The sequence below is a fragment of the Anas acuta genome, chromosome 6, assembly GCF_963932015.1.
Source record: "Anas acuta chromosome 6, bAnaAcu1.1, whole genome shotgun sequence".
NCBI lineage: Eukaryota > Metazoa > Chordata > Aves > Anseriformes > Anatidae > Anas > Anas acuta.
Window position 1 is genome coordinate 10,389,194 of NC_088984.1, and position 24,843 is coordinate 10,414,036.

At 39.0% G+C, this 24,843-nt stretch overlaps 1 protein-coding gene across 3 annotated transcripts in view; it reads left to right on the top strand.

Moving 5' to 3' along the window:
* MGAT5 (alpha-1,6-mannosylglycoprotein 6-beta-N-acetylglucosaminyltransferase) overlaps nucleotides 1–24,843 on the top strand; it is a 116,330-nt gene that overhangs the window by 80,273 nt on the left and 11,214 nt on the right. For all 3 annotated transcript variants that reach the window (XM_068687365.1, XM_068687367.1, XM_068687366.1), the window contains exons 10-15: nucleotides 2,795–2,928; nucleotides 6,401–6,534; nucleotides 13,603–13,752; nucleotides 20,188–20,334; nucleotides 23,639–23,755; nucleotides 24,601–24,675. In XM_068687365.1, coding sequence (XP_068543466.1) covers nucleotides 2,795–2,928; nucleotides 6,401–6,534; nucleotides 13,603–13,752; nucleotides 20,188–20,334; nucleotides 23,639–23,755; nucleotides 24,601–24,675 — 757 coding nt within the window. The remainder of the gene's footprint in view (nucleotides 1–2,794; nucleotides 2,929–6,400; nucleotides 6,535–13,602; nucleotides 13,753–20,187; nucleotides 20,335–23,638; nucleotides 23,756–24,600; nucleotides 24,676–24,843) is intronic.

Genomic DNA, 24,843 nt, shown 5'->3' on the forward strand with positions numbered 1-24,843 from the left:
TTAGCTGCTGACAGTGATGGGTGCTGCTGGACAGCACTGCTCACCCAGACAGAGAGGATGTACAAGGAGGGAACAACTATAACCTCAGGTGGGAGAATGACCTGAATAAATATGTAGAAATACTTCCAGCAGGGCAGCCCAGTTCAGATTGTGCGAATGCCCAATATTCATGGAAAAACGCTAACTTGAAAAATGGTGATAATTCTGGGTTACTTTTGTCCCTTTTTTTGTAAACACAACATTTGTCACTTCTAATGTATCAGAAGAAAGAAAACATTGATGTTGTTGTTTCCATAGGCAATTTACTACCCACCAATCCTTGTTTTAGAAGAACTGTTCTATGGTTTGTGGAAATCTTTTTTAGATGGGAAGAGTGCTTTCTGGTATACTCAATGTGAAATATTCAGTGGTGCCACACTAGTGTGTCAAAGGACAGCACTCTATTCTATGGGGGTGATGTACCCCTTGTTTTCTCTTCTTTGGGTGTGAGAGAGGTTTCAGACATAATTTATTTTAAATACTGCCAGCTTCAGTGAGTTACAAATACACATATAATCACTACTTTTCAGTAGTTCCGTTAGCTGTGTAAAATTAGAAAAAAAAAGTTCAGTTCCTCATTTTAAAAAGGAGATGGGTCCGTTTCATTTTTAATTTAACATCTTGTGAATCAACCGTGTCAATGAATAGGCAAATCAATCTCACACCAGTTCCTTCTGCTGTGATCTCTTCCTGTCTTCCTGACTTTCTTCATGCCCTAATACTATAAACACAGGTTTTGTTTTCCCTGCTTCATTGCTTCACTTACTTTCCATTGCATCATGTTTCCTGTACTTCTGCTTCAAAGCCCTGTGTAAGTTGGACTTAGTGACACTATATCACTCTAAATAATTGGTGCTAACATACCTTACACCTGAATACAGAAAAACGAGAGGAAATGAAGCACATTGAGACATTTGCATGCACTGCAGTGCTCCTTAAATGTATGATTTGACAGACTCCAGTAGTGCTGCAGGTTTTCAGTAGCTTTCACTCATTTTCTTATTCCCCTGCATTCCTGTACCTGGCCAAAAGCTGTACATTTGCTAAGAATTCTGTTTTAAGGCCTGCCAAGAAGTAAGAGGGCTTTTATTACTCAGTGATTCATCAGTGCAGAAGTTGTTTTGGTCTTGCTAGAGTATTTTGTATGATGCAGAGATAATTGCTACTGTTGTAAAATATTTTCATTGAGAACAGTTGACATAAAACAGTGCACAGAAACGGATCTGTCAGCTTTGTTGTTTGGTGAATCACAATGTGTTGTATCTTTTGACTTTCTTTTTTTGCTTGAAAGATCTCTATGAAGATTTAAAAACAAAGTAAATTTGCCCCTTTTGTACTCTGAAATACAAAGGTGGCATTTCATGTTGTTTTATTTGGTTTTGTTGGTTTTTTTTCTTTTTCACAATGTAATGAATACTTCAGTGAAAACAGTGACATGTATGTATGTAAGTGTGGTTTGGGGACTAAGTTTTTTCACTTTTTAATGCTGAACTATATTTGGAGCTAAGTTCTGTTACCTCTTGAAGCCAAGAACTTGATGTTTTACCAATGAGAATGTGTATGGGCTTGAGGCATGGGAAACTTTTTGAAGAGTGAGAAATACAGGCATTTTTTAAAGTCACTTTTACCAGCTACCGATGTTTTGTGCCACCTGTGAGGTTGTGTTTCTTTCTTAGTGACAAAGTGTGTCGTGATAAGAGTTGATGTCTTTACATCACGACCCAATATGGCACATGGCCCTGCACAGCCTGTATCAATCTTTTCCCCAGATTTTATTTGTGGAGGGCTGAAAAACAGAAGGGTCAGTAGCTTTAGAGCCAAGTAACACAATTCATTTGCAGTAGAGCTAACGGTCAGTGTGACCACTACAAATAAAGTTCCTGTCCAAGCCATATCAAAATTTTACAAGGCTGCATTTTGGAAACATAAATCCTTGAACCTGTATGCTAGAATATCCACCATCTTATATTGAGGGTGGGTTTTTTCAGCCTTTCATGTGCTGTGGATTCTTTTTAAAAATAACACGACTCATGACTGAAGTAGGTTTGTTGCTTTTTTTTTTTTAAGGAGTTAATAAGACTTTTCAATAAAGAACTGAGTGTGAATCTCTTCTCCAGACTCCTTATAATCCCAATGCCAAGGTTTCTCTTAGTTGCAGACGTTTGACTTTTGTATTATTTTTTCAAATGTCTCTAACAAACAGTTTTACAAACAAATGGCCTGTCTGACTGCAAGTCTGCCAATTAAACTGTCTTCAGGGCTTCTCCAGTAGGTCTAACTGACCCAAAAGTCAGAATCTGGAGACTAAATAGAGTTGTCTAAAGACAAAATACTATTCTGCTCTGATCTTGGTATGTAGCCTTTGGCTGTTGCACTGGTTTTGTAGTAGTGGGTAAGAACATTAGGAAACAGATGAAGAATCCTCTCTTCTTCTGCCTAAATTCTACTTCAGAGCCCCGGGAATGTAGGTGACCGCAGTAGCGTTCCCATAAGCTGTACTTGGATGTTGAAGCATGAATTCATTTTCTGAGAACAAGGAAACCAAAACTAAGCTCCAGGGTTTCTATTTGAATGTCTGAAATGTCCTTCAACTTGCTGATTGTAGTGCCTTTGAAATTGAAATATGCCTTCAGTTTATAAATCATTCACAGTTGCAAATACAAACAAAGCACATCTTAATTATAACTGTGTACACATGCTTATATATATATATATGCTCGTGTACCTGCAGTAAGTCTTTATTTTTTTCTTTTAGGTGTATGCTAAGAGTTCTGGATTCATTTGGAACCGAACCAGAGTTTAACCATGCCCATTACGCACAGTCTAAAGGCCACAAGACACCATGGGGAAAGTGGAACCTTAACCCCCAGCAGTTCTATACGATGTTCCGTAAGTATCCCTGGGTTTATAAAGAAGTTCGGGTTTTAAAAAGGAATGCTGTCATTGAGAAGAATTCTTGTATTATTTAAAACAAGTTCATGGCTTAATAAAATGTATGTAAAAGGGCAGAATCATAAGTGTAGACTATGCAAATACTCTAGCATACTTTTTGTGTACTGTCATACACAAAAAAAAAAAAGCACAATAGCAATGAAAATGATAGGGCATAGTATACCTGTGGAAAGTGATGGCTGGCGTTTCCTTCAAAAAATTTTTGTCTCAGTTTTTGGAGTGGATTTCTCACAAATTTTCACCAAACTTATCATTATGTTGTGAGCATTTATCCTGAGATGAACTGATTCTCACTTTTTTCCCAGCAGAGTATAAAGCTATTGGAAAACAAGTAGTAGATGTCAGTATTGTTATAAACATTTAAGGAATCTTTAAATATTCCCCACCACCACCCCAGGAAAAGAAATTCTCTGTAAATTTTATCATATTAAATGATTGCAGTGACCTATTCTAGCGCTAGTCTTTGACTTTATGGAACTCAGTTCCAGAATCAAAGGAACATTCTTTTGCATGCTGTAGTACTTTAAGTTTGTTATCTCTGAAAAGAGCAGAAAGATTCACCACTGCGAGCTAGCTTGAGGGTATGTGAAGCTTAGGAAAGAGGGAGGTGCACGCTGTTACTTACAGGAGTTTCTCAGCTCAAGCCCATAAGGAAGTCCTGGGCAGTGACCAGCCTGACCTCCAAAGTTTGCTGGTGATTCTTACCTGACACCAAGATCAGGGACATACACTTTTTTTTTTTTTTCCAAATCAGACTTTATAGTCACATCTTTCAAACTTTCCTGCTCTTCACAGCAGAAGTATGCATGCTGCTGTCTAGCTGACATGCTTTTGAATTCGGTTGCCTTGTAAAATTCTTTGAAGAGGCACATTTTGTCTGTTAACATTTACTGTGCAAGTTTTTTCCATTCCCAGTTATGTAGAAGCAAGCAACTAAAGGCGTGGTGGGGAAATGGGACTTGGGAGTGGTTGTAGAGTTAGTGCCTGGACTTCAGTGAGCAGAGCTTGTTCCTTGTCCACATGACTTGTTAACATTTTTTGGTTTGTCATACATGGAAAATGAGCCAAAGGCCCAATTGTGCTGTATTTAAGTAGAACAGCTATTAGGAAATCTGATTGTGAGATCCTGCTTCAAGATAGCACCAAGGGTGACGGTGCACTTGAGGAAAGTAGTTGCATGACTACTTGTGGTACAGCTGTGTTTACTCCTCAATCCCACTCCAAGAAAGGCAGAAAAAAGTAAATCTTCCCTATAAGGAAGATCTGTTATCTGTTGCAGTACAGACTTAATGTTACATTCTGTTGTTTGGAGCAGATCACTTCATAATAAATTTTCGGAAGAGTATGAATGTATTGAAACTCCAGTAGGTAACCATTTCTGGATTTTAATACTAGCAGTGACTGCTGTTTGGCTTTGCAGGGAAAGTGCTGAAGAGACTGCAAGCCAACTCATTCTGAAGCATGAGTGATTACAGTGCTATAGGTTGTTCAAGGATTTTTCCTTTCTTTGCTAGGTGCTGAAGAATCAGCATGTTTGGATATCTAAAGTTTATTTTTGTATTTTTTCCTCTGCTGCAGAGAGAGCAGCATCTTCATTGGGTTGTGATTGGAAGTGCTTGTTATGAATCAGTAAAATTTTTACACCAGGTTGGAACCCTGGACACCTTCCCAAGATCCCCAGACTCTATTATGTTTTGAGAACTCTGATTATAAGGGCAAAAATTATTACTGAGCAAAAAGAAAGCCATATTCAAACCTGTGGCATATTACCAAATGCTTGAGTTTTCCAAAGGCGTGAACTTGTTTCCCTTCTTATGTTCTTTTTAAAATCTTTTATGCAAAATAGCAGCATTGGTACTTCTTAAAACTGCATGGTCTTGCTTAAAAATCTGAGTGCTTTCTGTCAGTGATATTTAAGGCCCTGAATTCCACCAGTTATAAAACTTTAACAAAGGTTTATTTTTCAAGTGCGTACTGCTTTGCCTCTCCTTTGAATGCAGTCTCTTATCCAAAAATACAAAAGGATAGAAAAATGCCCCTTTTCAGGAATATTTGCAACATGCCATTCACTGTGCTAAATGTTAAGGAGTCCTTGGGTTTGGTGAGTGCATAACGGTTGCTGAGACGTTTTTCTGTGAAAGAAGGATAATTGTCATTTGAAAGATCAAATATAACAATGAAGGGAACCATGTACTGCGTATAGTTTCTGTTCTGTTGTGTTTTCCAATTTGCTGGGTTTGAGGAATCAAAAGTAAAGTGTCATAATAGCAATAGAATTTCTTTTTGTAGAACTTTGACTATGGGTTTAGCATTGTATGTTGTATGTCTGGGGTCTTTTTTTCCTCCATCTTTTCCTCCATTTTTCCACCTTTTTCCCCCTTTTCTTTGGCAAAGCGCACTTACTAACAAGTTGTCAACTTGAATTAACAGAATTTGAAAGGTGAGACTTGCAGAGGAGATCCTGGTTTTCATTGCAGTGTTGTTCTGTGTAGACATGCAAGGCTGTGCCACTTTTTAGATAGGTGCAATACCCCCATATATTGCAGTATTTTTATACAATAGGAATGAATTCTTACCTGAAGCTGTGAACATTGCAGTCCATCTATGCAATTAAACACATTTTCAGCAAACAAGCAAACAACTTAGCTGTAATAAGCCTACAGCTCTGTGCCTTTAAAGGAGGAGAGCGGTGCATAGTATCACTGGATGTCAGTGCTGAAGAAAGAACAATGGAGGCTAAAAATACAGGAAATTAAGACCAAATTCCATAACCTTTGCAATTAACACAACAGTTTCGATCATTTCAGTTGTCACTTTTTGATATTTTAACATAGATATATGTAGTGAATTAGGCAGTGAAATTTCTGTTCTGGTTTGCATGGTGTGACTTCGTAGGCTAATACCTAACACAGATACATAATAGGCAGCAAGCTGGATGGAGTGTTAGCTCTCCTAATATAAGAGATGAGCCCCGGAAATTCACAAAAATTTATCACATTGAGAAACATACAGCTTTGTTAACCAGCATAAACCCAGTGTTTTTTCCAAGTGTTGGTGTTGCGTCTCTGGGATTGTCAAGCTAGATTCCTTCTGGCTCTCTTATCTCTAATAGTAAAGCAAAGCTGAACACACAAAGAATCGTTATCATTGGCCTGGGTCCAGCTGCAGAGTTTCATTGCAGGAAATGAGCCAGAAAATAACTGCTTACTTCAGTAGACATATGCAGCAGGACTTAATAAGAACTCTTCTCAATAATAAAGTAAGCAAATATATCTGTGTGAATGTGAAGAAAAGAGGTATCTGTTGTATGTTGTGTTCCTTATACCTACTTTTATTTTTGTCAATGCTTATACTGTTGTAATGTTAATTAATGCTTTAAAATGTTTTGAATATTTTTAATTTCTTACAGCTCACACTCCAGACAACAGCTTCCTTGGATTTGTGGTAGAGCAGCATCTGAATTCCAGTGACATCAAACACATTAACGACATCAAAAGGCAAAATCAATCTCTCGTTTATGGCAAAGTGGATAACTTCTGGAAGGTGAGTTTTCCATACCTGATATGCTTGAGCAGATTTATTTTGATCAATGTAATAGTGCATAATTCTAAACTTAAGTATTCCTTTTCTATAAATCTGTTAAGTTCTTTTTCTGAAAATAATCAAAGAATTCGGTTGAACGATTTGAAGTCTTTCTGATGAACAAGATTGTATCAATCTAGGCTGAGATGGATCATTTGTTATTTATGCACACTTTCATAGTATAATACAGTTTTTATAGTCTTGATATCACAATTTTAGAAAATGCAGAAGCTATTAAAAGTAATGTGAAATTGAAGGTGTCATAGACTTTGTAGACTTTAATTGTTTTCGTAAACAAATGTCTCGATGATTTATTTTAATATATCTACAAACAAAAATGCGCTGTATTTTGCACTAGAAGCTGTGTTTCACTGAAAACCCTAGAAGTGTGAAATCTCATTTTATCTCCCTGTAATAATAGCAGATTTGTGTTTCTTTAATACTTCAATTGCTGCAATGTCTCTTCCATTTGCAGAGGAGAGCTCCAGAATAACAACACTGAGATTTGGTCATATTTTCACCAAGTATCATATGTTGGACTGCTGAGCTCACAGTGCTCACTGCTTTTTGTCCACTGTCCTTTTCTGGAGCTCTTTTTTTATAGGCTCATACACCTGGGAGTGTAAATTTTCTTCAGCTTTCAAAGAAAAAGGATTATTCCTTAATAACAGTATTTCTTTTTCACTTATGTCTGTGTCCATATTCCTGGTGTGCCTTAAGACCTTATATTTTAAGCTCCTTGTCAATTGAAAATGGAACTCATCAGTACGTGCTGTGTCATACATAGGACCAAATGATACAACAGTGTGAGAGCATCTCACATTGTTGTATCATTTTTCATGATATATTCATGATATTTTCATATGTTTCTCACATTTTCTTTCCTTTTCTCTTCCTTGGCATAAGCATGTCGGTCTTACAGTTTTCTGACCCATAGGACCAACATTGTCTGGTAACTGTGACTATACAGAATATGTTCTTGAAAACTGATAGCTACAAGTGGTCCATCTGTGAGACAAAAGAAAAACTTAAGGGAAATGGGAGAATGCTAACAGGTTTTGTGTTAGAGAAAAGGTAGAGCTGAATGTTTCTTGGCTCCTCTGCTGAGAAAAATATGTACATTAGTTATGCTTGTTCAATTTCAATCTCTCAGGTTTAAATTTGGTTTTACTGCCCTAAGCTATGTAATCTGTGTCTTAAAAGGAAATTTCACTTAGCATCATACTAAATACTGTGGCAGTTACTCTTTTTGAGCTCATGGAATAGAATGGCTTGGTTTGTCCCCATTTGCCCTCTGTTCTTCTGCCTGCAGAATGCTGGTGCAGAGCTGGGTTCCTTTAATTCATGTCTCTTCTAGCTGAGGCTCATGCACTTTTAGTTCCTGATCTCATTATCAGTCTCTCAGGAACAGTTGCATGTAATAATCGTCTACGCTTCCTGACCTGAATTGTACTGCCTATCAGAACAACAACCTGTTGAGTACTGGTTAGATTTAAGGAACAAGATACTGGTGTAGTCACCAGCATTTGTTTTTTTCCCACTGATATATATATATATATATCTTTTTCAGTTTATTCAGCCTGCATTAATTCAGAAATATGTATTAATAGATTATATGCCCAGAGGGAAGACTTGTGATTGTGTAGTCTGAGATTTGGTGTGACACAGAGGATATTCATGAGCTGATTAAGACAAGAATGTTTTTTTTTTTTTTTTTTTGGAAAAGAACATCCAATCTTGATTTTTAAATAGCACACAGTGGAAACCCCACTACTTCCTCTGGTAAATTCCTTAATTGTGTTCTCCCTCAAGACTGCATTATTTCTACTACAGATTTCCAAACTAATTTCCAGTTTTAATAGCAGGTATAGACTTTGTCTACTGGACTGCTGTTTCTGTTCTGTTTTCCTATAGAAATACATAGGTTGAGGCTGAAGCAACTCATAGTCGTCTTCTGAAAAGCCTAGATGTGCTGAGCCACTGAGAGCTTTGTGCTTTCTAATCTTTAAGCGTTCTCTCATGTCCCTTTTCGCTGAACCTTTTCAAGATCGTTCACATTCCTCTTACAATGTGAGTGTTGGCAAAGGGTGTGTGGGCCATAAGAGCCTTGAAGTCAGAAAGAAATACTACATGCATTATTACGCACATACCCTTTTCACCATTGGGAACTCATGTTTAGATGACTTCTCAGCCAAAACCCTTGTATCTCGTATTTTCAAATTGCTTGTTCCGAGTCAGTGCTCCATTTCTGTAAGTAACGCCTGTCTTGTTTCTTCTAAGAGCTATAACTTAATATTTGGTGCATTAAAATGCTTACTGAGGGCTTGTTACATGAAGCGCATCGTAACTGTAACTTGCAGGATGCAACAGCAGTCATGCCTATATGCACCCGTACGTGAAATGCAGTCACTGCAGATAGGCTTGGAATTGGTGACAATGGAGAGAAATTCTGGTTCTTGTGATCACCAAAAGGCCTGAACTAATCTTGTATCTGTAATTTATTTCATGTTTTCTCGTTTTCCCTGTGCAATGTTCTTTTCATCTGCTGTCATGGCGTATACTGAACCAGGCTAATCTATTTGTCCTGCTATCTTTCTTTATATTGAACATGGCCAGTTAACAAAAAGCATAATCTCGGCTGAACACACGTCTCTGCTGGTTCTGGTCAGTCGCTGGAGAAGCACAGTGTGAAGGGGAGGGGTTTCCCAGACTAAAGTGCTTTGTCAGAATATCGCTTGCAGATAACTTGTTAAATTTTAAACCAAAAATTGTTGAAAAGTTGAAATGGAACTGAGGACACTACATTGTCAGTTCAGAGTGAATTCTTTTCTTTTTTCTTCCCTGGGAGTGGGACTAAAATAGCTAACTGCCATCATGGTTTCCTATAGCCATGGACAAGGGTCCTTCTCTGCATCTAGCTAAACATGTAGAAGAAAGATCCCAATTTGCTAGTTACTTAGTATTTGCTGGAAATCCCCATACACCCATCCCTGCTGCATGACTAGACAGGGCTGGAGAGGCTAGTTCAGACCATCTACTTAAACTGGTGAACTAACCTGGTTATTGTAGCTAAAGAGAACTATGGATTGCTTCCAGACAACGATCTGTCTTGCCACCTCATTCAGTGGGGTTAAATTCCAATATGAGCATGATGAGTGGTAGAGAGAAAGAATACTATGATCTCTTCTGTCAGCTCTACTGGATACAGTGAAACACATGAGCCCATGGCCTGAGACCAGTGGCATTAGTCCCATGTTGCAGTGGGGAAGTCTAGATATGTCTTGCTGGAGGTCAAGAAAGATGCTGCAGAGACTGTAAGAAATACCTTCTTGTTTACTGTCTTCTGACAAATCAGTCATAAGTGGATTGAGGATTACAAATAGGAGGCTGTAAAGAATTTTACAACATGTCTAAATATTATTCTTAGAGGTAACTTATAAAATGCAACACCTACAAGTTTTCAATGTTTGTTATCAAAAGTTAGGGGTTTTGTGTGGATGTGGCAGCACTATGGAGTAAAGAGACCTCTCTCTTCCTAAGTGTAAAAGAAGGAATAAAATGTGAGTGAAACCTCTAATTCTCTCCATTATGAGAATATGATTTAATTACAGAACATTTCAATTCAAAGGGCATGTTTGAAGCCTTTCATGTCGCCTTAGCTCCTTTTTAGGTCTAAGTCTCTTTGTTCTTCTTTCTGCAATTTCCTGTCGTGCTATTCCAATACTTATGCCTTCAATCCTAAAAAGTAGAGTCAAGATTCATGATTCATGCATCTTACACTTCTATCCGTCTCAGTTACACACTGCATATACCACTGGATTTTGGCTTATCTTGGGATTGACACTTGGGCGAATAAGCACCCAAATGTTTGGGCCTCTAGATGTAACAGTATGCACTTAGGAAATATGCAAAGACCTGTCCCAGTAGTTCTTTCTTACCTGAATTGCATATGTCAAATTTTATAAAAGCATTGCGTTCTGATTTTTTTCAGTGTTTGAAGGTGTGGAAAGGTTATACGAGCTGTTTTACATGCGTTTTGCAGTTTCAACTTTTGGCCTCCTAATCCACTTTGGGACTCTGAATCAAGATATTGTGTAATGTAATGAGCCTGTAGCTCTGCATATGTGATGGCTACTTTCATTCCCTGTGGAATTTACCGTGTTCTGTGCAGTTGCCCAAGTGGTCTAAAATTGTAAAGAATAATTATAGACTCAGACTGGCAAAGTCATAGTAAAACTTGGTCATGCCTTCTGTCTACCACATCAAGAAAATGAAAGTTCAGTTCTTCATGCGTCGTGTTTCTACTATGATTTTTTTGTCACATTAATACTTCTTACATTTTCATCCAACAAACTTAAAATTTCAGCCCTTCAGGACTGAAATTGCTATGTCTCCCTGTCAACATTGTCTTAGGGAAAGACTTACCAGACAGTTGTCATTTGATTTTTTTGATGAGAAGGGCTTTACGATGCTTTTAGAAGTAGGTAGAAATAATTGATGTACAGTAATAACAGTTCTGCACTCAGTGATCAACAAAAATGTCGTTCCTGAATGGCAAGTTTATTTTAGCTGCTAAAAACTTGTTTCAGAAAAGGCTTGTATGATTCTTAGTCACTGCTACTCTTACATTTTGGTTCTGAGGAGAAATAATTGCCTCTTTTGTGATGTGATTATCTTTCATGCTGTAGGTCTAGATTTGTACTGCAGACACCAGACGTACAGTGAATAATGCAATCTGACCCAAACTCTGCGGAGAATGCTGATTTTGCATTACTAGCCAGCAGCCCATGATCTGTTCTCTTTAAATTACCTTTGGAAAAGGAAAAATCTTCAGTTTATTTTTATTCTTTAAGATAAAAGAACATTTGAATCTGCTGGCGAGCAAGCAAACTCAGGAAATGGATTAACAGCGGAAGGAATGTTGGGATTCTGTTTGTTTGCAAATCACATTCCTTGATTTATTTACTTATAGCCCTTGTATTTATAAATGCCGTATTTATGCTCTCTCACTTTCTAAACATTAAAACATTCTAATTCAATGTTTTTGCTCACTTAAAGCATACCTCCATTCCCCAGAAGTGCTACTGTAAATGCAGCATAGAAACCTATTTGTTTCATCCTGTACTGCTTTCTTTTGCTATATTCCCTGTTTTGTAACAAGCAGGTGCTGGTATTTATATAGAGGACAGCACATAAATACAATACAGTAGGAAGGTTCACCTTGTTATAGATGATTCGGGAAATATTTTGGGATACACTGAAGGTCCATTATGTGTATCAAATAATGTTTCCAGCAGGATTTAAGTGATGAATGCCACAGATGCGTTACTGTTCTGACTGTTGCTGCAGTGCACAGGCAGGTCGTGTTGTCATTAATGCCCGTGCTTCACGGCTTTCTCTTTGCATTCAGAACACTGAAGCCAAACTTGCAGGCTTTGTTTGTAGCAAGCGCTGGGCAGACAGGATTTAGTTCTGCTTCTGACAACAGGCCGGTGCTTCGTTCTGGGAAGAAGAGGAGGCTACACCATTTGTATTTCTCCTAAACGTTTGCAAAGTTCCAAAATGGACTTTTGTTTAACAAAATATATGGCTTCTCTACAGTTTCTAATCTTGGTACTTTATTTTACACATAAAGGAAGGAGCATCTCTTTCAGAGTAATTCAAACTTAAGTAGAAGTGAAATAAAAAAGAATAAGCTTTTTCTAGTAGTTTGTGTCAATTAACACTAACAGCAACTGTATCAAAGAAGAAAGCACGTTTGTCTCCATTTGTTGGCTATTTTATATAATACTCAGCCCAGGACATTCAATGGTGTGATCTTGGCATAGCCACCAGCCTAGAGCAGTTCAGTAACGAGGCAGGCAGTTTATTTCTTCACAAACAGAATCGCCAGCAGAAGAAGGTGCAGCTACAAGCCAATCGTTATGTGACATTGAATAACCTGTGTATTTGAACGTCTATCACCAGTTCATTTGGTAAGGAAGTTTCATGAAGCAATGGTGTTCATTCTTTTAGGCCTGATGCCTTATTGTTCCTCCATGATTTCAAAAGACAGGGTTTTTCCAGTCTACTTGCCCTCTGAATGAACTTCAGTCAAATTGTTGGCCAGCTTTCACATAGGTCTGTGGAAGAACAGTGTGCAGAATTTACATGACAAAAATAGTGATTTGAAGTAGAGTTCTTAAAAACTCCCTTGCTGCCAAGAAGTACAGAAACTTGTTGCATGATTTCAGAGTTATTACTAAGACTATGTGCAAATATTGAGGGAAAGTCTCTGATCTGTGCTGCATACTGGCTGTAAATACAGTCTTTAGCTAATTGCTTTTGGAATGCTAGTAGTCTTTAAAACTCAAAAACATATGGCATTGAAAATTAAAGTAATTCTTGTTTGCAAACTAGGGTGGTGTACTGTTTTCTTGTGGGTTTTTTGTTTTGATTATTGCAACAATATAGAACTGTTACTCTGGGTCTTTTCCAAAATGCTTTTTAAAACTTTAGGTAATTTGGATATTTGGAAGTATCTTGTGATTCAGATACCACGTACTTAGATAAGAATGTGTTTTCATTTGGCAGGAGTGCAGCTTACCAGGTGAAATTCACCCTTTTCTTCACAAAGATGATGAACAATAATGAATTTTGTTGCATCTGTGACTAAAGCAGAATGACAATTTGATTTCTCTTTTTTTCCTCCTTTTAGAAAAAGTGTTGTTTAGGCAGTGCTAAGAATACAGCTATCTGGTGACCTATTTTTGGTCCAGTTGGAAATTAATAGGATATTATTTATTTATGCATATACTATGAAACAAAAAAAGCTGCATTTCTCTTCCAAACTAGTAACAAAGAAAATTAATGATGTATGAAATATCAGATATTGTAGGAACCATGTAAAAAAAAAAAAACAAAAAAACATAAGAAGCAGGATGTAAGGAATCATGTTAAAAAAAATAAATAAATAAAAAAAATGAGAAGCTTCTTCCCTTTCTAGCTTCTGCTTGAAACATGTAAAATATTTTACTGTTGCTGTTGCAGGATAAGAAGGCTTATCTGGACGTCATTCACACCTATATGGAAGTCCATGGAACTGTTCACGGGACAAGCACAATGTATATTCCTGGCTATGTAAAAAACCACGGTATACTCAGTGGGCGGGATTTGCAGTTTCTGCTGAGAGAAACCAAGGTAAGTTGGTAAAGGAGAAATGGCAAAAATAGCTAAAGATAGACAGTATCTGAAGTACATGCATCTCACCTCCTACGATTACGCTCCTAATTTTAAAGTACTGGAAAAATAAATGACCAATAAAAAGGAGATTTAACTGTCTTCTGTATGCTAAGAATACATTTTTCATCATGTCCGTGTTTTGTGGATTGACAGCTGTTCCTAGAAAATCAGGACCACAACCTACAGTCTGAGAGAGATGCTTAACAACCAACTTGAAAAATGTGGATGAACGCATTTTTCAGTTTCCTAAATGTGATACTCAGCTCAAGATTACCAGCTAAGAGTATAGTTTTAGATCTGTAATGTGAAAGTTAAGCATTATCCAAAAGACCTGCAATAGAAATGGTTGCTCTGCCCTACCAATGACTTTAACCTAGACTAATCATTCTCTCTAGGGTAGAAAAGAAAGAAGGCAAGCAGTTCATGCTCGATTCAGTTCTTTCCTCTGTTCCAGTTGTGCAGAGACAGAAAAACATTGTGTGCTTTTTGTGGTATGCTTTGCCTGTGGCCCCGTAGTCAAGGCAGCTCAAGATAAAGGACAGTGTATATATTTAAATAAATAATTTTTTGTCCAGGAAATCAGAATACCTTGTTGGATTTTCAATGCCATTCCCATAATCTTTGTGGAACACTTTACAACATTAAAATGCTTTAGTAGACTACCTTTAAGTAGAATGTTTAACTTTCAGTTGCTGAAATAAATGGGTCGTGTTTAAAATTAGCAGAAATATATGGAACTTACTCTCCATCGCTGATGGTTCCTTGCTGTGCACTTTTACTGAAAGAATCTATTAAAGAAGAAAAGAAAAAGCAAGTACTTTTCCAGTCTTCCCACACAACTGTAGAGATCTCCTTTTTGAAATATTTGGGAAAATGATGGTAATTTGACATCTCTGCGTGACAGCTGTTGGCAAATTATGACTTTTTAAAGGCAACCACTGGGTGTATGTACTTGATGCATACAGATACACATAATGTTGCAGATTAAAAAGTCAACATTTACTTTCATCATAGATAATACTGAGATTACACAGCTTTCACCTTCATGGAGTCTGAAATCACTGTGTTAATCATAGTACTAACGTGGGTAGAATATTGACATAGTAATAACCCCAAGTACAAACAATGACTTCTTTCTGGAAAAAACTGCATTCTGTTCACCAAAATAGTAAAATAAGCTAATGAGCTTCTTATTGAGTTGCTGAACTCTAAATTTGCAAAGAACAGTTCATAATACTAGTTATATTTGAGTAAGTCTTCATCTTGAATTCTTTTTTGTCTGTCTTACACGTGTTACAATAAAAAACTTGATTTTCATTGTTAACTGGATAGCTATAGTTATTGGTTATATTTGCTGTATGCTAAGATGCAACATAAAGACACAGTTTAGGACAAGTCAAAGCCAATGCATACTATGCAGTTTACACAGGGTTTTATGACAGGAAGTAGTGAGACTAGCTTTACTCCATCCTTTGACTAGTAATTGCAAGACTGAATGGAAGATACCAGCTTGTGACAGTGAAGTACTCCTGTGCTCAGTAAGTTCCTTATTCTTCACAAACTATATTTCTGTGAGAAGTGTGGATCCAAGCTGTAGTGTTTTCAGAGCCCTACAGGCATTTTAATGATTTTCTATACAATTGGTGTGTTGTTGGATTTTTATTTTTTTTTCCTCCTATCATTGAGGAAAGTTCTTTGAAAACTTACAGTTCTTTTTCTTTTTAGCTGGATGACTTGTTAAAGGAATTGCACCTGTCAACTTACTTTCCACTGCCTTGTTTTGCCCTTAGACAGTGAAATACCAATAGGTAACAGTCATGATTCTTGATCGGAGCTTTGCAATCCCAAAAATTGGTCCCTAAAGCAGTTGGTACAGTACATAGTTATTCTTGAAAGCATGCAGCTGCCGTTTTCTTCTAGAGTATGTTACAAAGCAATGTATTTCAGAATAAGTATGCTTTTCAAGCAGGAGGGGGCTGTTTGAGATTCATCGTGGCTAGCTCAGCTGTGCAGTGCGTGACACAAAGTGGAGATGCCAACAGTTCCTGATGAGAAGGTGGAGAGCCATTCATCACGTCAGAGGAAAATAGGGTAGGCAAGCTGGCAGCCTTCCTGCCAACTTAGCTGACTTCCAGCCAAGTGGGCAGCTGGAGGAGTTGGACCAGGCTGTCTTGGAAGAACCAGTACTGAATTTTTGAAGAACACTCCTCCTTTAGAGAAAGTTTCAGATGCAAGTTTTTGCTTCCAGTCACTGAGCATTTTTGAGGGAATCCAAATTCTTCTATTAAATGATTTTTACATTTTCTGAATGGTAATTCATAAAAGCAGAACCAGTACCCTGTTGAGGCGGTTTGGGAAAATTCCTGCTGTGGTGTTGGCAAAGTTTAAATAGGGAAATGAACTTCTACATTTTTTTCTTATATTGCCTTTTAGGATGTAATATACTTTCACACACTTCACAAAATCAGCTGCATAGACATTTAACTAGTGAATCTATCCTAAAGGAGTTTCAATCTCAAAAGGATCAACTTTTTCAGAAAGCATTGTATATTCTTGAGGAAAAATATATCAAGATAGTTAACAATAGTCTTTATTGCATGTCTCTTTCTGTTGTTCAGAAGAAAATGTATGAAGTAGTTCAGTAAGGAGGCATACAAAAGTGATGATAACCCCACCAGCCCAACGGAATAAATTAAATGAACTGCACTAACATTAAAAAGAGGAGAAGAAAAGATAAACACTCCTGTTCATGGAAGTATAGCACTTAGTCTCTGGAATATGAAATACTTCTCTTAAATATTGCTATTCAGGACTATACAGTTGCAACATTCATTCCTCATTTTATTCTTTTGCCCGTAAATGAGAAAGAGACTATTTGTTCAAGTACTCATTTTAATAATGGTCCAATCTGTTGCTGTAAACTCCATGGATAAATTGCTTAGTGTCAACTGAAAGTCACTGTTAAAACCAGTGACTTACAGAATACAGATTTTTTTTTTTTTAAATCTGCTTTTTCATGGGAGTGGTTGTAAAGCCCTCGTCGAGTTGGATGTCATGTCAGGGAAGTTTCCATTGAGGTACTACACCATGAAGAGAATACCAACACTGGGATCAGACAAGTGGCGTCTTGGCTGATGTGGTGCTTGCTGGCCAGCTCCAGAGCCTGAAATTTCCTAACAGGGATTCAGTTCACTGCAAATGCAGAAAAGGTTCCTAAGGAGCTTTTCTCATGAAACCAAAGTATTCCAGCTGAAAGGTTTGAACTCCTGCTTTATTTGTTTCACTTGGGCAAGTGAGACCCTGGTTTTGATTCATGCAGCCCTACAGGTACGGCTGGGTAGCAGACCTTGCAGACAGGGAAGTGGTTTTAAAACATACACGCGGAAGCCAAAAAAACAAAACCACCCTGATGCTAATAATCTTTCTACATCTGCATTTTTCTGCTGTTATCTCCTGTAGATACACTTTTATAAACTTCTGACAATCATCTTGTTGTATGTGGCATAAGCATACACCGCCTGCTGTGGCATGTGCCCACTGGAAGCGCTGTGTTAATAATAACAGTGTGGCTGTCAAAAACATTTTAAAGTTCAGAAAAATGCTCACACAGAATGAGATGCTTTCAAGAACCAACCCACCAGTGGAGTACAAAGGAATTCCACTCTGCCTAGTAATCTGGCTCCAGCTAATAAAGCAAGGTCAGGACTGTTTCTGAACATCGTGTAGCCAAGGTTACGTTATCAACCCGGATTGGAAGCTTTGCTTTATGGACCTCCAGGTGCGGGGTGAAGGTGCGCGTCCTCTGCAGGCTGCATTATCGTGCACAGCACCTGGTAAGAGAGGACCATGGAAGCCATGGTCAGGAGCCTTATGTGGAGGCAGCAGAGTGCATTTATTTCAGAAAACAGTGGAAACGCCGTCTGCTCCTAACCTGCCATTTCTGGGGGAGGGCGCCTTCTCTTCCACACAGCCTTATCTGTACTGAGGATGGATGGTACTTCGCTGGTAGCTGACAGTAGTTGTCCATTTTTAGTCTTTGTTGTTTCTACTGTATGTTTTTCCTTCTTTTTCAATTAGTGACTTGCAGCATTTCTATTACATGCCTTTAGGAAGTACCTTGAGGGATTGTTTTAGCCTTTTGGGAAGTAACAAGCTGCATGTAATTCAAAGGATTAGCAAATTAGAGCATCATGCCAATGAGTTATGGAAAGGACTTGAGTTCTCTAATACTTGCCTTATGAATCCTAATGAATGTGGCTTTCTTGGAGCAATTAAGATAGCCCTCAGATTTGATCTTTATCCTGTACAACAATACTTACCAAGGAACTTTGTAAGGCCAGTTTTCAGGAGCAGGGTGGAGATTCAGTTTGGCGATCTCAGCTGAGCTGATGAAGGTGTTGTGATGGTGACTAACAGAAGACTTTGGAGGGCTGCAAGTAGGAGCTTGGGACTGCGAGCAGCAGCAACCTTGGACTCAGGGCCGGCAGGCAGCACACACGGACCCAGCATTCTAGCCATGAGGAGCATCCTTCTTTATTTCTTCAAAGGTGTGGTGCTGCTTAGAAGTAAGGTTTGAAAATGGATGTGAAACAGGTGGTAGGCTATTTATTATAGATTAAGTGTTGACAGTGTGCTCTGTGCTGTCAAAACATAAAAACCCGTTTCTTTCCCCATGGAGCTTCCTCCTAAAGAAACGGACCAGTCAGACACAAAACTGTTCAGCAGTGCACAGCAGCAGTTTATTAGAAAAGTGAAGGACGAAGCAAACAAACCAGCCTTCTCTGCATAACAGGCAAACGCTGGATCATGGGAGAATTGATGCTTCAGGTGGTTCTAATTGCTGGTTCTCATCTGGTTGGCTGCTTGAACTAGGGAGTAGTTAAAAAATAATAATAATGACAACAATAACATCCTATGTGCAGATTGCATGAAATAGTTTCACATCTGTAATTCGTTCTTCTCAAGAAACTGGAGTTCCTTTAAATTAAGCCTCGAGGTGAATGTCAGTATGTAACTTTTTTTTTTCTGGCAAAAAGGTGATGTATCTTATGCCATATATAAAACCCAAATTTACATAATCTAGCTTTAGTGGAGTGAGGCTTTCAGATCTGTTTTTATCAGCCACTGGAGAGTTTTCTGCAAGATTTCTCAGCAAGATAGCTGAGAAACATTTTGCAAGTGGGTGACTTTTTTTTTAACCTGAAAATTGGAAACTGAAAGACCAATCTTCAGCTCTGTGCAGTGAAAATTGCATGCTCTCAAACGAGGTGAGAGGTGTTAACTTTCTTTTTAGCCAGCCAACTTGGAATTTGTGCTGTTGTCGTGGGTCAGAGAGGAGCGAGGCTGCAGTGCCTGCGCCCAGCCCAACGTGCATCGATGCCACGGGTAGCTCCTGGAAGGGCCCTTTGGTTGGGAATATCCTGTTACTAGGTTTCACTGCTGTGTGGGAGAAAACTAAATGTAGAATAGTATAATTTGAATGGTTCTGAGTACTTGATTCTAATAGTGACGAAGATTCCCTTTTGTTTTGAAAAAACTGGGCAGCTTTATAAGTGTGTGTATGTACATGAAGTCATTCAGCGGTGCTGGGAACTTGCTGGTATCAGAGCTTTTCATCTCCTATTACACACAGACTTCCAAATAAAAATATTTAATTCAGGGGGTTTAATTATGCTAGGCCAAGGAAAGGGGCAAGATCTAAATAAATGCTGTGCCACTAACAGAATAGTACATTTCTTTGCATTGAGGACAAACACTGCCTTTTTGGAGCACCTGTGATCTCAGCTGACAACAAGGATAGCTTTGCGGTGCATTTTTTTCTCCTTCCATTTGCCTTGGGGGCACTGAATCCACCTAAGCCTATGCAAGCTCTTGCTGACTAGTTACAGTCTCTTCAGCTGCTGTTTGCTGCCATCTACCGTTTTAATTAGACTTAATCAGTCTGGCAGGAGCATGGTCGTACTGGCAAACGAGCAAGTTGGCTGATGTGGGGGAGAGGGGGAAGACAGTCGTGTAGCTGTTCAGGGAGGTCATTGCAGTAAAACCTGGACCTGCAAGAGAGCCCAGCAGCTTCGTGTGAATGCTAATCGAACTACCAAATGACTTCTTTCCCCTCTCCCGCCCCAAAAAACTGAAAGAGTCCGTTGTTGTCTCAGCCAAATGTAAAAACACTCAGCTCATTACAGAAGATTTTGGTCAGATGTTTGACGAGACATTCCAGTACTGCTCGGGTGTGAGGGAGTGAGCCACTGGATCCCTCCCATTTTCTTCTTAACATTAAGTTCTCTTAGGCTTGTACATTTTGAATGTGTTATTGTTTAGTTTATGTTAGTTCTTAGCTTTCAATTTTTGTGAAGAACAAAATGAAGATAGGCCATGTTTTCTATTTTTCAGCTCTTTGTTGGTCTTGGATTTCCATATGAAGGGCCTGCTCCTTTAGAAGCTATTGCTAATGGATGTGCTTTTCTGAATTTAAGATTTAATCCACCAAAAAGTAGCAAAAACACAGAATTTTTCAAAGGCAAGCCTACACTCCGAGAGGTAAGCTTTGTTAATATTGGTAATTCCTGTATTGAAAATTTTTGTGGGTTTCTTTTTAGTAACACAATATAGGAAAAGTCGCATAAATGTTCACAATTTGTAGCAAAAAGTGTACAACTGTCATTTTCCTTAGCCATCAGTGGGATTGTCGGTCCTTATTTCTAAAGAATAATAAAAAATTCATTCCCATACTGTTAAGCTTTACTTCTGTGTCTGTCTGTGCATTCTGCTAATACTTATTGAGAGACCACAAACAGGAATTTCATTAGGACACCTGATGTTCTGAGCTGAACAGGTAGGTCAGCATCTCTGGAGGTGTTCAAAGGAGGTGTAGATGTGGTGCTTAGGGGCATGGCCCAGGGGTGGACTGGGCAGTGCTAGGTAAGTGGTTGGGCTTGGTGGTCTTAGAGCAAGGATTTCTCCAACCAAGGTAACTCTAAGCTTCTGTGTCCTGTGATGCTGATGCATCATTTGAAAGTTTTTGTTTGGCTGAGGAAATGTTACTGTATACTTCTCGGGAAGTGAATAGGTGTTTAAGTAAATGAGAAAAACAGTATTTGCAGGTCACTGTGTATGTTTTGGGATTTTTTTTCTTCAGAAAAGATCCACTCAAGGCACTGTTGCATGCTGGTATTAACACTAACAACCCACTGCATTTGTGGTTGAACACTGAATAAATTTGGAGAACTGATTCTTCAAGAGAACAGGAAAACCAAACCTCAAGGTTTCATAACAGACAGGGTGTTAAGACTCTGGTAAGGGAAAAACAATGCTAAGGAAGCCAGCCCCTCATCCTGGCACTGATGTTCAACACCAGATTTTTCTTGTTTGATGTAGGTAAAATTCAGCACTTGCAAACATCTGATAGTCACGTAGCCATTTCTGACATGCCCACTTTTACTTGGGGCCGTTCCTCAGCAGTGTGTGTGTATGTGTGTCTGTTTCCTTTCCGTGCTTGTCTGAAGGACAGCTCTGTGGTAACACTTGGGTGATGTGAAGCACGCACAGCAGTATTTCCCAGGAGGAGTTGCTCTTGGGCTTTACAAACTGTGCACTGAGCAGCGCCAGGTAGCCAATGAGCATAGCACAGCTTCCCATTTAAAACCATGAACATGAGTTACTCACAACTTTGTGTGCCAGGGCTGTGGCCATCGTTCAGCTCGTTACACACTCAGCAGGTACAGGACACTGTATGTCCAAACTGACCCCTGCTCACAGCTCCCATTGCTAACGAAGGAGATCGCAGTAAGAAGTCCATTTAAACCTCCTCCTTGGCACCTTTTGAAGCTTTCCTTCCCTGCGCTGCTCCTCAGCGGTGTGTCTCTTTTTCCAGTTGTTCTGTGCCCAGACACTGGAACCAGCCAGGCCCAGTAAATCATCAGGACCCACCCAACCCAGCAGGAATCATAGCGCAGGGAGCGCTGTGCTAAATCCTGCCGGCTTCTGTTGGCTGGAACAGAAATGCCGTGTGCTTGACCACACAAAAGTCATCCCTGTTGGCAGCTCTGCTACAAAACAATATAATGGGTGTTCGTCACAAATGTGGCTCTGTTCACGTGCGCAGCTGATCTATCGTAAGCGCAGCCTCTGCTGGAACTGCCACGGCTGCCTTTAGATCCCATTGCCTCTTACCCTGGTGCTGGTTCCTAGGAATCAAGGAAGTCCTTACAGTACAATACCTCTGCCAGTGTTTTTAGGTATTAAAGGAGAACAAGAGCTTGTGTAATTCTGCAAAGTAATTGGTTATCTTCAAGTTGGTCTATGAATAAATTTTATATTTAGTACAGTGCAGGGAACCATTGCGAGTCACTGTATCTCTTGTTCAGGTGGGATTTATTTAGTGGATCTGGGGCAGGAGGTGGCCAGGTTCCCTTCTGCTCCTGAGATGGGGTCCTCTGGCAAAAACTCTATATGAAAGCTGGAAAAGACCAGAAAAGGGGGGAAATAAAACACTGTGTGCTAAATCTAGTCAAAATGTGTTTGGTGGGTGCAGTTTCTTTCTCTACAGAAATCATTTTCTGCTTTTAGGAAGAAGGAAAAGAGACTTTCACTTAGAAATTCCAAATGCATTTATGAGCACTCTTAGGGGCTTTTACCATAGCCAGGAGAAGTATCTCCTGAACAGACGAAACGTTACGCCTCAGCTCATTAAATCATTTCAGTATTAGGAAATAATACGTTTTGAAAGAGCAGGTGCAGAATAACCTGTGCAGTAAAACCTGGTGAGAACGGGAGCAGTGACTGGCCTGAGAAGCACAGCTCTTCGTCGGCCAGATCAGGTCTGGCCAATGTGGTAGAGAAAAGGGTGGTCTGAAGCCTAATGCTGAAAGCTTTGTGGTACTTACAATGCTGTCTGTATTCATATTTTTAAGAGCACAATGGAAGTTTTTTTTGTGATCCCATGTATAATTGTAAGACTGATTACTTTTGTTCACAAACTAAATGCAATGGGCAAATTTGCAAATTTAGTTCCTTGTGTTCACTAAAGCAAGAGAGCAAGCATGGTGTATTTTTTAGCATCATGCATAAAGCGGCAGGTGTACAAAAATTGTCTATGACTAATCTATCCTGCAGTTTTCTGTGTTTATTTTGAAAAGTTTTCTTCTGAGACCAGTGTGAAACGTTCCCCTCTCTTCTGCAGCTTTTCCTTCCCTTCAATGTGTTCCCTTGCATGTTCATTTCACTCCCACGAGCCTGTCACCAAATATACCCTCAGTGCTGTCCTGCTAGTTCTGAAGCATCTAACAAGCAATCTCTGATAGCGCTTTTCTCAGTTACCTACTTGAGTATTTATTGAAATTGTTTTCTGACAAAGGGGTGAGCACAATGCAGTTAACCCTTCCTGAGGTCAGATGACGCTTGCAGTAGCAGCAGCAAGAGTCAGAACTCATCCGAAGCCATAGAAATGGTCATTTGCTACTCATGGAAGCTTGCAATTGCTTGAAATTTGGGGAGATGGAGCAGGGACACAGTCTGGAGGTGGGACAGGGCAGGGATGGCAGCTCTGGGGGGCAGTCACGTGGGACCAGCCTGGACTGGTAGCAACTGCTGCTGAGACAACGGGCGGCTTTCAGCCAAGGGGCCTTAGCCCAGTTCATATTCAGTTTTCCAGCTATAGTTGCTCTCTAAATTGTAAACTCAAAAAAAATCTGAAAGGTAGCTCAGAAGGAATGAAGCTGACTTCTCAGTTCTAGCAGAACCCCTGGGTTAGTGTAGCACATCCTATCTGTTCAGTCTGGTGAAGGGAGAGAGGAAATGATATCCTGAAACTGGAATTTTTACCGATGTCGCTTCTTCCTTTCAGTTAACGTCTCAGCATCCCTATGCTGAAGTTTACATTGGGAAGCCCCATGTCTGGACTGTGGACATCAATGATCTTTCTGAAGTTGAGAGGGCTGTGAAATCAATTTTGAATCAAAAGGTGAGAAATGTATTGTCGATTTGTAATCAACACCTGAGAGCATATAATGGAACATGCGTAGGCTTCCGTAATGTTAGTCTAATTAGAGGGCTGTGCTTTGTACGTTATTGGGGAAAAAAATGTTGTCTTTACAACTCTATGGGATATAGTTATCATGATTTTGTACTAGACAAGTCAGTTTTTTACCTGAATTAAAAAAAAAAAACAAAAAAAAAAAAAGTGAATTTGGATAGAAGTACGAATTTTGCATGTAATTTATAAAGCAATACATATGTTCTGTGCATTCAGTGAGGTTTCCTTGTTGATTCTTAGAGCAGTGCAAGCTGTCCAAGCACATACTTAACTATTTTGACTGATTTTATAGCCTTAACATAACTGCCACTGAAGTGCCCGTACACTTGCAGCATGGGGATTCTAATCAGAGCACTTTCAAAAGAAACAAAAAGTTTGAAAAAATGTTGACAGCATGTTCAAAGGTATCATGTTCTTTTTTGTCTCACTGTTTTGTTTTTTCACTTAAACTCCAAGAGCTGAAAGTTAGTTAAAACAGGAGCCCTAGTATCCAGAAAGGTCTCAGGGTAGTTTTATATCTATTACTTTGCAATAAACCCTGAAGTTACAGCATTTGACATCTCCTTAAAGATAGTCACTGAGCAACTTTATAGCCATTACAAAGGAGTAAAAATCAGCTCAAGCTGCTGCTGACTCTGTACAATTGTGGTTTGTTAAGGAGTATATTTTCATTTATTTTTGCTTCTATAACATAGTATTTGGAATACAAGCTGCTACCACAGTGCAACACGATGCTGATTTGAATAAAAATCTCTAACACACTGTTTCAACAGATCGACCCCTATTTGCCCTACGAATTTACGTGTGAGGGAATGCTTCAGAGGATGAATGCATTTATTGAAAGACAGGTATGAAATTTTAGACTTTTATTGTGGGCAGATCTTCATGTTGGAAAGGGAAGACCCTCTCAGTTCTAAAGCTTCTTAATGCTGCTGCTGTTCAAGTCAAAATGAACTTAACTGTGCAGTCTGTGGCTGGGCGGTTGCTTGGTCTGCTGAGGTTCCACTGGCGGTCTA